Here is an 11,897-nt window from a genome sequence, read left to right as displayed (position 1 = left end):
TCTCTCTCTCTTTCTCTCTCTCAAGCTCTCTCCTTTTTCCTCTCCCCCCCCATTTGTCTCCTCTCCTGTCGGAGCTCACATCATCATCACCCATCGAGCTTCTTCCTCCTTCTCCTCCTCGGTTTGGTGTCTTCCAGGACCAAGTGACGCTCACCGGAACCCGACACAAGACTCACCCGGCACAAAGTGCCGAACGTCGAGGGGGGCCGACCAGGGGGGGTGGGAGAGAGCAGAGAGAGGCTTGGATGGAAGACGGCTAGCGAAATCCCCCCTCACCCCACCCACCCACCCACTTCACGATCGCTCGATTCCCGTGGATACCTTTTCACTCCTTTTTTTCCTCCTCCTTTGGAAACCAGTGGTCGGTCGTGCACGGCCGGGAAGACCCCCCTCACCCCTTTCTCCCCGGGACTAAAGCAGCCATCGGCGGCTGCGGGGCCGTCGACGACGCCGTCACCTCGTCGTCGTGTGCCATGGCGAGCGGTGACTCGCGTTCGAATCTTTTGCTTCCAAAGTGTCCATTTGGATGTTAAATGTGGAGGTCGCCTCGGTCCAGCTTCTTCTCTCCGCTTGTTTTTTTTATGTTTATTTGTTTGTTTTTGGCTTTCTTGAATAAGTGAGGGAGCTCGAGTGAAGTCAGGAGGCGTTTTTTGTTTGTTTGTTTGTTTTTAGGGGGCTCGCTCCTTCCTTATAGTGGGTGATCCCCCCCACTTCTCCCTACCCAATCCACCCACCCGTCGCCCCCAGGGCGTTATGGCCGGCGTGTGGGTCCGGGGACGCCGGGCCGGGCTCTCTGAGGCTCCCCCATGCTAGTGTCGAGGCGGACGGCACGCCGCTCCCCCATGGCCGTGAAAGCTCTATGAGGACAAGCGAAAGCGAAAGCGAGGCTCCCGTTCCTCCTCGTGCTCCTCCTCGTCCTCCTCTTCCTGGTCCTCCTGGTCCTCTTGGTCCTCGTCCGCCCGGAGCCGACTCGTCCATCCTGATCTCCAAGATGCAAGACGTGGTCATTCCCTTCTCGTCCGAGGTGCCCTGTGACAGCAATGGGCAGCGCATGTGGTGGGCCTTCTTGGCCTCCTCCATGGTCACCTTCTTTGGGGGGCTCTTCATCATCTTGCTGTGGAGGACCCTCAAGTACCTGTGGACCGTGTGCTGCCACTGCAACGTCAAAAGCAAGGTAGGAAGCCCAATCCCTGGGTTCCAATCTCGATGGCTCTCCAAAATGTGTCTCCTTAAGGCTATTTGTCCTTAACTTCTGGTACTTACCAGGAACCGTGTTTCCAAATACACAATTTCATCCATAAATGGATGAGTATAATAACATTAACCTCCCAAAATGTCACTTAATATTCTTCCCATACCTAAACAGTTTGAAAACATCTTACTGTACGTTTAAATTTGACAGTTTGTTTGCTGAAATCATATTTTCCCATGTTAAAATAATGACAGTGCTCAGCTCATCCATGTACTGCGTCTTTAAATATAGTGTTTCAATTGGGATTGACGATTCATCGATACATCTTGAAAACACATCGTGCTTTAGATGGATAACAGTGCAAATGAGTGTAAAAATCAATTTGAAAGATTGGAATCTGAACTTTGTGCCATATCGCCCTGCGTCAATGTGACGTTTTTGCTGCAAAGCGGACGTGTTTGTTTACTGGGAATCAGCCACAGGTGTGTTACGTTCAGGGACATGCCCTCTTCCGGTCTTTCCCCCCACGACAGGGACTGGACGGCATGTTTGTTTGTTATTATCAAAAAAAATCAATGTTTTTATCGAAATATGGCTCATCCGCGTTACGTATAAAATTGAAACAACTCCAAGACATCCCATAAGCCTCGATTTATTTCTATTTTTATTATTTTTTCCGTTTGACCAAGCGATGAACTTAAAGACTTGAACGCACGAGAAAGACGCACGCATCCTGGTAAGTCCCAGTCAATTCTCTTGTTTTTATGCGATTATTGTGCTGCAAACTGCTTGGATCGAGTGACAAATGACGCGTGGGCAAAAAGCTGGCTTGTGTTTTGGAGATCAGATGCCATCAAATGTAACGGTTTTGAATTGTTTGGATGCGGGCGAGCGGATTAAAAAAAAGTTGCCAAAGATGCAGATCGCGTAATCAACGTGGCCAAACTGTATAATCATCTTTGATTGTACTGTTTGTGAATAAGTATTTGGTTGGTATGTGATTAGATGGGTGGTCTGGGATTTCTGATATCCATTTTGACATGAATGCATCACTTGGTCGCTGCTAAAAACAGGTGTTTTGCCGAGTTGGGTTCCATCGTTAAATGAAGCTCCCAAACGCTACTGAGCATGCGCATAGTCATCGTGTCCCCCTCGCTAAATCCAATTGGGATGCATTTTTTGCATTAGTGTTCATTTTTATGTCTCTATGGAATATGTTTGATGATGAAAATGATGAAAAAAAGTTAGATATGAACAACCATTTTGGCTCTGATGTTGTTGATGTTGATTTTGCTTTGTAATTTATTATTCTGTCTTTGTGGAATATGTGATATGGTTCAAATGATAAAAAAATAGATATGAACAAGCATTTGGACTTTGATGTTGTTGCTGTTGAATGTATGCCTTATAATTGATTATTCTGTCTTTGTAGAATGTCAGATGGTTCAAATGATACAAACAAAATAACAACAAATAGATATGAACGACCATTCATGCTCTGATGTTGTTGATGTTGATTTTTGCTTTATAATGCATTATTATGCCTTTGTGTAATATGTGAAATGGTTAAAAAATAGATATGGACACCCATTTTTGACTTAACATTGTTGTTGTTGTGTCGTATTTCTAAAATATTTATATTATAGAGCCTTTTGACTACTTACTCATACTGGCAATAATGTATTATGGACCAATAATACTTTCACTTTCCTTTTTTTGTCCTTCAATCAGACCGAAAATAGTTTCATTTTAATTTTTAGTGGTCAAAGTGAGGTTAGAGGTCCCGTATTTTTGTGAAATTGAATACAAATATTTATTACATAATTCCATATTCCCTGAAAATGGGTCCTTGCATCCAAGTTTGCCGCAAATCTGTTTATCCGTTCCCGTGCAATGCCGACAGATAGTGAAACGATGTGGAAAGCTAATTAACCCGTCGCGACATGGCTATCGGCTCTCCGTCTCGCACTCCTTAAAATCCTGCAAGTTTATCTGTTTTGCCCAAAAAAAAAACATGTAAACACGAGCCAGGGCCATCTAACCGACAACATTAAACAATAACATCTCCCATTTGGATAGAATTAATCCCCACTAAGCCATGATGCTAATTTTCTTATCCACAGTCCTATTTGATTTTAGCGCCCCCTATAGTTAAAACGCCTGGGAGCCAATCAATAAACAACCTGTAAATTCCTCCCAAATCACTAAAGTGTACACCAAGTGACCCGTAAGTGCCGTAAAATGCCTAGAAAGTAAGGCGAGATGAACTCTATGGCCGCCATTGACAAAGATAGAGGTCCCAATTGACTTTATTTATTCCGGAAGGCTGGCGTCACCCCGTTGGGTGACTTTGGTGGGCTTGACGGGGAAGGGCCTCGTTAGGAGTATTAGGAAAGAGGAAAGGGGATCCGACGTCGACAATGAGATGCGTCTCGCTCCGGTTGGGGAGGGGGGAAGGCCTGGCCAAAATACAAGAGGAGGGGCCGAGCCAACACGCCGCCGCCGCCACCGCCGTGGCGAACACGCAGCTGTGTCCTCGTTCTCGGAAGCGCCGCCGCGCTCTGTCGGGGCTTAAAAGGGGGGATCATTGCGGAGGGTGATGGGTGCGCGTGCCAAGGGAAATGTCAAGTGCCCTCCTCTAAAACACCAAGCTAGCATATGACCGGGGCTGGTTAAAAATCACCCGCATTTGTAGTATACACTACATATTTATATATAAATATATGTAATAGATGATGAAATAGTGGTTCAAAAGATGAAATTGTTTGGTTGTTCTGTATGCTGAGTATGTTTTAGTATCTGTTTTTCAAGTGTTGACAGGTACTGTCTACTTTTATCATTTTCAATGCTCTGGTGTTGGGTGTGCTCTCGAGCCACATGCGGCTCTGGGACAAAGTGAATGTGGCTTTGAGCTTATTATCATATTTTATGCAGACTGTGGCTCTTTGCTTGTAGTGTTAGCTTTGGCTAAGTTGCATTGCCTGTGTGTGTTGAAGGCTTTAAATGAACACACTATTGTTTTGTGAAAGGTTTTCATTGTGTGTTTTTGTGTCTGTTTTGGCTGCTCGGGTGCTGGACAACTTTGGCTCTTTGTGTCTAACTTTTTCGCCACTCCTGGTCTACTGAGTCTTGGTTTTCAGCCAAGTCGTCCATATTTAGTATCAGCACTCTAAAAAGGCTCATGTCTCATTGTAACGGGGCTTCTTCTATTTCCATATCGTGCACAAGCAAGCAGAAGGTATTTCTTGTGTCCTCCAGTCTATGTTGTCCTCTCGATTTAGTTTTAATTCCGTTCCCCAACTGACGTTTGTGTGTTGTTGTGCCTTGTTTTGAGCGCCTAGTCACTGGTTGATGGCTTCTGCGTCATGCCACCTCCAGAAGTTCTTACGTGATGCACGTGGGACGTCTATTTGCTATTGGACACGCGGCTCAGCTAACGTTATTGTGAGATAGTTTTCAATATCATTTTAACAGGATTGGACAATTCCTGAGCACCGCATAGGCCCAATTTCAATGATGACACTCTACTTTTTTGTTAAAAGTTTTCCGCCCCGGTCACGTCGTGTATTGATTGCCCCCCCCCGGCCCATTTTCACTGACATCCAATTTGTTTAAGACGTTGGCTCCAAATGATCCTCAAAGTCCGGCGCCAGGGATTTTTGAGCAATTCAGCGCGATTGGCTGCTGGTTCAGCCAAGGACACATCTTAAGCTCCCCCAAAAAATCCCCAAATCATCTCATTTTCTCATATTCTTTCTTTGGTTCTAAAATTAAGTATCAAAAGTGAATGATTATTTTGGAACAAATCCTGTTGCCTGAACAATATGTATTAAATAGTCAAAGTCAGGTCCACCTATTTTCTCCTATTAGGCCCATGCTTCCCTTTCCCTAGCCACTTCATCCAGTTCTTCTGGTCTCCCCAGCGTGTCCCGAGTCGCCCCCGCGGCCTTCTTCCCAGCAGGATGAGACCGGAGAGGCGTCCCGGGACTCTTCTTAGTCATATGCCCGAGCCACCTCATTCGGCTCTAGTTGATTTGGAGGAGCAACTGGTCTACTCTGACCTCTTCCCAGATTACCAACTGATCCTAATCATATGCCCGAGCCACCTCATTTGGCTCTAGTTGATGTGAAAGAGCAACTGATCTATTCCCAACCTCTCCCAAATTACAAAGTCATCCTAATCAGATGCCCAAGCCACCTCATTTGTCTCCTTTTAATGTGAAGGGGGAATTGATTTACTCTAGCCCACTCCCAAATGACTGACTCACCCTAATCAGATGCCCGAGCCACCTCATTTGATTCCTCATTACGCGGAGGAGCCCCTCCCAGATGACGGAGCCACCTAATTTTGGCCACATCTTTTGGCTCCTCCCCTCGGGGGCCTTCCCTAGACCAGCACGACTGCCTTTCTTGCCTGTGGGCTAGCCGCCCTCCGTACTGTACGTACATATACGTCAATGTTTACTCACGCGGCAGCTGACACAGCTACTGTACTAATAAGCACCCTCGACCTCGGGCCCCCCGTAACACCCCTCCCCTCGGACTGCGTTAATATGTACTTCAGAGCCGACAGCTGTCAGAAATGTACAATCGCTTCTGTCCAAACAGCTCAAGGAGAAGGTTAAAGTGGCAGTGTACCTGCCACTCGGTCCGCCCGCACCGCATCTCCTGACATTTAGCTTCATCGGCTAATCCTGCTGGCACGCAAAGTGCGTCGCCCCACTTTTGCAATTGTTTTCAGTCCTCCACAATAAAGCCAGTGAGCAGTTATCCTCGCTCCCGTACCGCTACCTTAACCACATCGTCCATTCTGAAAGTCGTGGCTAATTTAGCAATTACATTTCAAGCGTTTTGCCAGGCGAAGAGATCAAAAGTGTCTGCTAGACACAAATAACTGGAAGTACATGGAGATGATCTTCCCTCGTCTGCGCGTATTCAAATGTTTGTTTGACGGCGCGCCAGTTCGCGTCTACGGGGAACATTAAAAATTCATCCCGTCTGGCGGACGACTTAAATGTGCTGAAAACCTTGCCCACTCGTCTCTTTGGGTGAGACGCTCAGGCGGCTTTTTCTGCCACAAAATGCTTTGTTTGGAGGACATTTTGCTTTAATATTGAACTTTTTCAATCCTACAATTTGTCAGTCAACATAGATTGGACTTCCACCGCCGTGAATGGCAGTTAATGAGTTAACAGATGCTTTTCTACAAAAACCTGTTGCTTTTTTAAACAGTGACACATCAGTGTTTTGGAAAAAGCATACAAATAAGCTTTGGGTAAACAAAGTTTGGTGATATACGTATATTTTCTTGCTCTATAGGTGCTCTTTCCACAGTCTGAATTGTTTATCATTGCGTCTAGCTACTAAATTATTCATCAATTGTTTAATGGCAGTTGTTTTAATGGCGCCGTATGCCGTAAATTCCTTCTTGTGTGAGATTCATCTTTGGGAGAATTTAACAACACAACAAGTCATTTCCATAAGTGAATGTTGCTATCGATTTTTGACTGCACTAAAAGCTTGATAGTGTTCGTAATTGAAAGCCTGGAAAATATTCTCCAGTAGCCGTCTACCACAATTAAGAGGAGCGCATTGCCGTATGCGTTAGCACTCATGCATGCTAGGTGTCTACGCTAATAACTCTTGTGTGTTGCTTCACATTTGGCAAAACACCAGCTGTGATTGGCACAGCTCACACCCCTCGCCCTCAGCTGTTGTTCTCGCCAAACTCGGCCCCAGTCTTCCCAGTTTACATGGCATGAAATGCTGGAATTGTAGTGATTTGCGCCGATTTTTGAGAGCCTCAAAAAATGAGAGCCTCAAAAATGAGACTTAACCTGAAAAATACTTCTCGCTTTTAATGCGTTTGAATCAAATCTTTCCATTAGATTTTTCCAATGAGGTTTTGTGTATTTTGTCTATTTTGCATGTTCTCCCCTGGGCCTGGGTGGCTTTTCTCCGGGTATTTCGTTTTCCTCCCACCTCCCAATAAGAATACACGCTAGGCTAATTATAGGCAAAATTATCCCTTGCTAGTTTGTCTCCTCATGGCCCGAATTTTCCGCCGTCACCCGCGAATCAGCTTGTTTGCTAACTTAAAACTATTTTAAATCACATGACCAAGTTGTCACACACTCATTTACGATAACCAAATCATAGATTACCCATTTTCCCTTTTTTTCCCAGCATTGCAGTAAAAGAAATCTGTCTATCTAAGTGGGCCAGTCACCTTTCTTGCTCCCCCTTTTGCGGAATGTGTGAGTCACGAGTTGTTCCCCTTTGGACGCCGCCGCTTTTCTGGGCCCTAATCCTTAATTCGGCGGCCCTGATTTGATGGCCATCTAGGGACACGTTGAGCGCGCCGCCGCGCTGATGTATGTTGATCCGTAGACAAGGAGAGGCCATATATCAAACGGGAGGGACTATCTATATCACGGGGGGGACGCAGGCGTGCGTATACATGGTGGGGAGCTAGCTAGCACCACGTCTTCTTTGGACCCACCACACGCGCTATTAAAAGGGAAAGTATGGCTGGGTTAAAGAATAAATGGGAAAATTGCCATAGTCCTTGATATTTGTCAAACTAGATGTGAAAAAAAATATATTTTAACGGAGAAATGGCCACTATTTTCTCTTCTTTTGTTGGGTTTAGTTTTGTAGTCCTTGAATTGATGTATTTCGTGGACTGTAAGTGGTAGCTTTTTCATTGTTTGGGTGTTTATGTAATTAGCTAGTGCAATTTTTTTTAGCTGATGTTTTGGTGTAATTATTTGATAATTGCTTATGTTAACAGATGCTTATTTTTGTCCATTTATTTCTCCATTTTCCCTTTGGTTCTTTGTTTATGATAAGTAAAACTCCCAAAAAATGCTACTTGTATGTAATATGACTGACATATTTTTTTTTGGTGCGACTTATAGTCCGAAAAATACGATATTTATTCATATTTGCTCCTTGAATATTTGACATGACGTGTTCTAGAAACACACGTCGACTGATTTGCAAAACTACTCATTCTGAAATATTCCCTCATTCATTCATTTCACATTCTGATTCTTCCCACAAGGGTCGCGGGGGTGCCGGAGTCCACTCCCCAAAAGTTGACCAGAAAGTAGCCCGACATTAGCGTTGCTTTCGGTTTCTTTTGAAATCATCCGACCACCCCGGTCGTCTCTACAATTGGGGTAAAACCCGAACACGGTGGCGCGTCCTAATTGGCTGTGCGCGGGGGGACATGGCGGCGTTGACCTTCAAACAACTCAGCGGGCGTTTCCACATTGCTTCTCTCTTAGCAACGCTCGCGAGTGCTTTCAACCCCCCAACGCAAAAGGTTAGGGAGCAACCATGCGAACGCTGGGCTAACGGCGCTAATTGCCGTCCTCCGGGCTGGCCGGCAGCGGCGGCTTCTTTTTGTCCGCCTGTCAGTATCGTGTGCCTCGCCCTTTTTAAAAATTCTATACACACGGACCCGTTGTATTTCGTCGTTAAAGTGCGGGATGGAGACTCTGGCTTTTTAATGGCTGACATAGAACAGAACACGGCTAATGTCGGCGCCGGCCGACCTCGACAAAAGCAAGTCGCCGTCTACGACGCATTTAGGGACAGCTTGTAAATCAGAGCACTTGACACGTGTGCGACCCAATTATTTCATTTTTGGAATTTAGGCCTCACTGTTCTATAATCAAGGGTTCGATCCCGAGTCGGGTCTTTGCATCATCTACCCTTGGGCTTTCTTCGGGTACTCCAATTAGCTCCCACGTCCCAAAAAACATGCTAGGGTTAGGTACATGTGATTGGTTGTTTTTGTCCTTGGGTGGCCAATTATTTCCCCCGCCAGATGCCTGTAGTTAGCTGGGATAGGCTCCAGCACCCCTACGACCCTTGTGAGGATAAGTAGTCCAGAAAATGAATGAATGGATGAATATTTCAGCAGTTTTTGTGCTTTTCAAGTGTTTATGTTAGCTCAAAACGGATCTTTACGCCAAAACGAGCTCCATCCGTTGGCTTTGCGTGTAATGGGGACGACAAACCACCATTTTTTACGAGCAGACGCCAGTTAGTCGCCCGTCTGCACATCGGTTTGACACTTGCCGGTGTGCCGCGCTGCCAATTACGAGCCGGTTTGAAGCTCAAAACTCTCTTTAATCTGCCATTTTTTTCAGTAGTCTAAATCTTTAAAAACATGGTAAAAAACCTACTGTACATGCTTTTCTTAAATATGTATATCCCTCTGGATTATTTGAATGTATATAACAAATAATGCTAAATTGAGCTTCCTTGATTGCCATTTTCTTGACTTTAATATTTGTTCTATGACTTAAAAAATCTATATTATAACCCGATATATGTATTTTATTTTTATCAATATACATCAGTATTATTTTCTTTGTAGTTTTTAACAAGATCACGTCTCGCTACCATGGGGGAGGTCAATGCTACAGCTTTTTTAATGCGGCAGATTGTGCACGCTCTGGCAGTGGCTGGCTGCTTATTAACGGCGGCGATGGGCGTTCAGCACCAAGGAGAGCACCACCCGCCCGCCCAGCAGCAGACCAGAGTGCTTCTTTGGCCGCGTTTAAAGCGCTGGCACGCCATCCCGTTGGTTGCTCTCTCCGTCTGAACCTTTTAGTTGATTGTTTGTACAGACACGCAGGTAAAGAAGGACGGGGGCTTTTAAGCGTTAATCCTTGGCGGCCCCTCTATGAGGACCCCGCCCCCCCGCCCGTGCTTGGCCCGTCAATCGTCATTAGCTGTGGGAAGGCGCAATTCAGAAGCTCTCGGATGATCAAGTGTGCTTAATCAAGTGGCCGCCGTCGAGCGTGCGTCAGAATGGAAATGATGGCGTTGAATTGGCAAGGTACGCATTGGATGAAATGTTGGCCAATGAGAAGAGGCTAATTTTAGTCCATGTAAATGCAAAGAAAATATAGAAAAGTGCAGTGTAGTTAAAGTATTTGCAATTGCCTTAAATGGATAGCCGTAGTTGGTCAAATAAATGATTTTTAGTCCACAAATGGCATTTTATAAGAGTCAAATCAATGATAATTGTATTCCGATGGATTATTTTGTCTATTATGTCTGTATTTGTATTTGAATTATGCAATGCAGAATTGCACCATCATAATGATTAAGAATTGCATTTTGAACTGAAATAATTGTGAATTTAAATGATAAAACAACAACTTATCACCACTAAATATCGTGTTTATCAATAAAAAGGTAATGTTCAACATGACAAATCCAATTTCCTGACTGGAAACAACAACATATTTAATACATTGTCAAAAATGTGCAAACCAACAGCTCCATAAATACATAAAAACAATAATTCCTAACATAATTCCTAATATTTTCTTTTATTTTTGGAGCGCTAGTTAAAAATTAGGCCAGATTTCCAATGGAGACCATTTTTATTGGCGGACGTCTTCATAAAAATATAAAAAAATAAAAGTGACAAACAGGTGGGAATGACTTGGCGCCGTGTACGAACAGCCAGTCAAACATTGTGCGAGTGGGTGTGGGTGTGCGTGGGTATTCAGGGGAAGAAGAAACAACAACAACAAAACAAACCCACACACAAAAGAGCCTCTGAGACTGGGTGGGCGCCGTCCTTCCTCTTGGCCTTTTTCTTCAGGTGTCCCGAGTGGCGCTAACAGACTTAGCAACGCGTCATTTAGCAAGGGGAGAAATTCATATTTGGATGTTCCCCCCTGATGACAGCCATGTCAGGCTTTATTAACTTGTAACACAGGAGAAAAAAGAGGACGCTTTACCGTGGCGCCATTGCATTCGGGGAAAGGGGGCGGGAACCTTTTTGACGGAGACTGTTAGAAAAACGGTCATATTTTTAAATGCTATTCCTTCATAAAGTCAAAATAGTACATAAAAATGTTTGCCTTTTTTGGTCATTACACCATTTTTAGAGTATAAAAAGCCGGAAATATTTTGTTATGCTGTTGCTAATTGCTTCTAATTACAAAATAAATATAATTAGCGTCGCTAGCGTTAGCATCGGCAACATAGTGCCAACGTGACGCTCCCATTGGTGCGTGTTGGACTTGGCTCTTTTCATATTTGTAGCTTACAGGTTAGCGAAAAGAGCTAAATATGTATCCATTTAAAGAGCCAATTGTGGCTCCCGAGCCATAGATGTGTGATGACAAGTAGGCTTTTGTTGTTGATGATGACAACAGGGCCTATATTATAATTATTATTATTATTATTAGGTTACACAAACCCTGCATTAGGGGATTCGGAAACTTGGTCTACTCTTGTGTAGTTAAAACTGTCAGAATAATAATTGCAAAATACGGAATAAGAATGTACGCAGTTTGCGTTAAAGAAGGATATTTAAAAGCGGACTAAAATGGAATAATCAAGGCCGTTGAATGTCGGATGAACATAAGAGGCTTCCAGCCCAAGTGTGTGTGTGTGTGTGTGTGCGATTGCAAATATACACACACAGAGTTGTACTTTATGTAGGCTTGGGTGTACAGTTAGTTTCCTTTTGCGTAATGTTTTTTCAGGCCTACCCGAGCCTCCAAGGTGTGTCATTGTTGAAGAGAGTTGAAAATAGACGCCGCTATTTGCAGGAAGCTTACTCGCCATCGCCAGCGACCACACGTGATCCAATTAGAGCGTCTGTAATGGCGGCGGCGGCGGCATGGATATTTTCCATTCTATGCTCCCCTTAAGCTATTTTTGT

At 44.4% G+C, this 11,897-nt stretch overlaps 1 protein-coding gene across 21 annotated transcripts in view; it reads left to right on the top strand.

Moving 5' to 3' along the window:
* Positions 1-42: 42 nt before the first annotated feature.
* Positions 43-11,897, top strand: part of LOC144204938 (calcium-activated potassium channel subunit alpha-1a) — a 96,316-nt gene continuing 84,461 nt past the window's right edge. For 7 of the 21 annotated variants that reach the window (XM_077728904.1, XM_077728915.1, XM_077728902.1 and 4 more), the window contains exon 1: positions 44-1,174. In XM_077728904.1, the coding sequence (XP_077585030.1) occupies positions 860-1,174 (315 nt within the window). In that variant the 5' untranslated portion in view covers positions 44-859. Of the gene's footprint in view, positions 1,175-11,897 lie in introns of all 21 variants that reach the window. The other 14 variants (XM_077728916.1, XM_077728903.1, XM_077728913.1 and 11 more) reach the window with 7 other exon arrangements.

This window comes from Stigmatopora nigra, chromosome 12 (genome assembly GCF_051989575.1).
Source record: "Stigmatopora nigra isolate UIUO_SnigA chromosome 12, RoL_Snig_1.1, whole genome shotgun sequence".
Classification (NCBI taxonomy): domain Eukaryota; kingdom Metazoa; phylum Chordata; class Actinopteri; order Syngnathiformes; family Syngnathidae; genus Stigmatopora; species Stigmatopora nigra.
The sequence above is the reverse complement of the archived record's forward strand: the minus strand, read 5'-3'. Positions and strand labels throughout refer to the sequence as shown.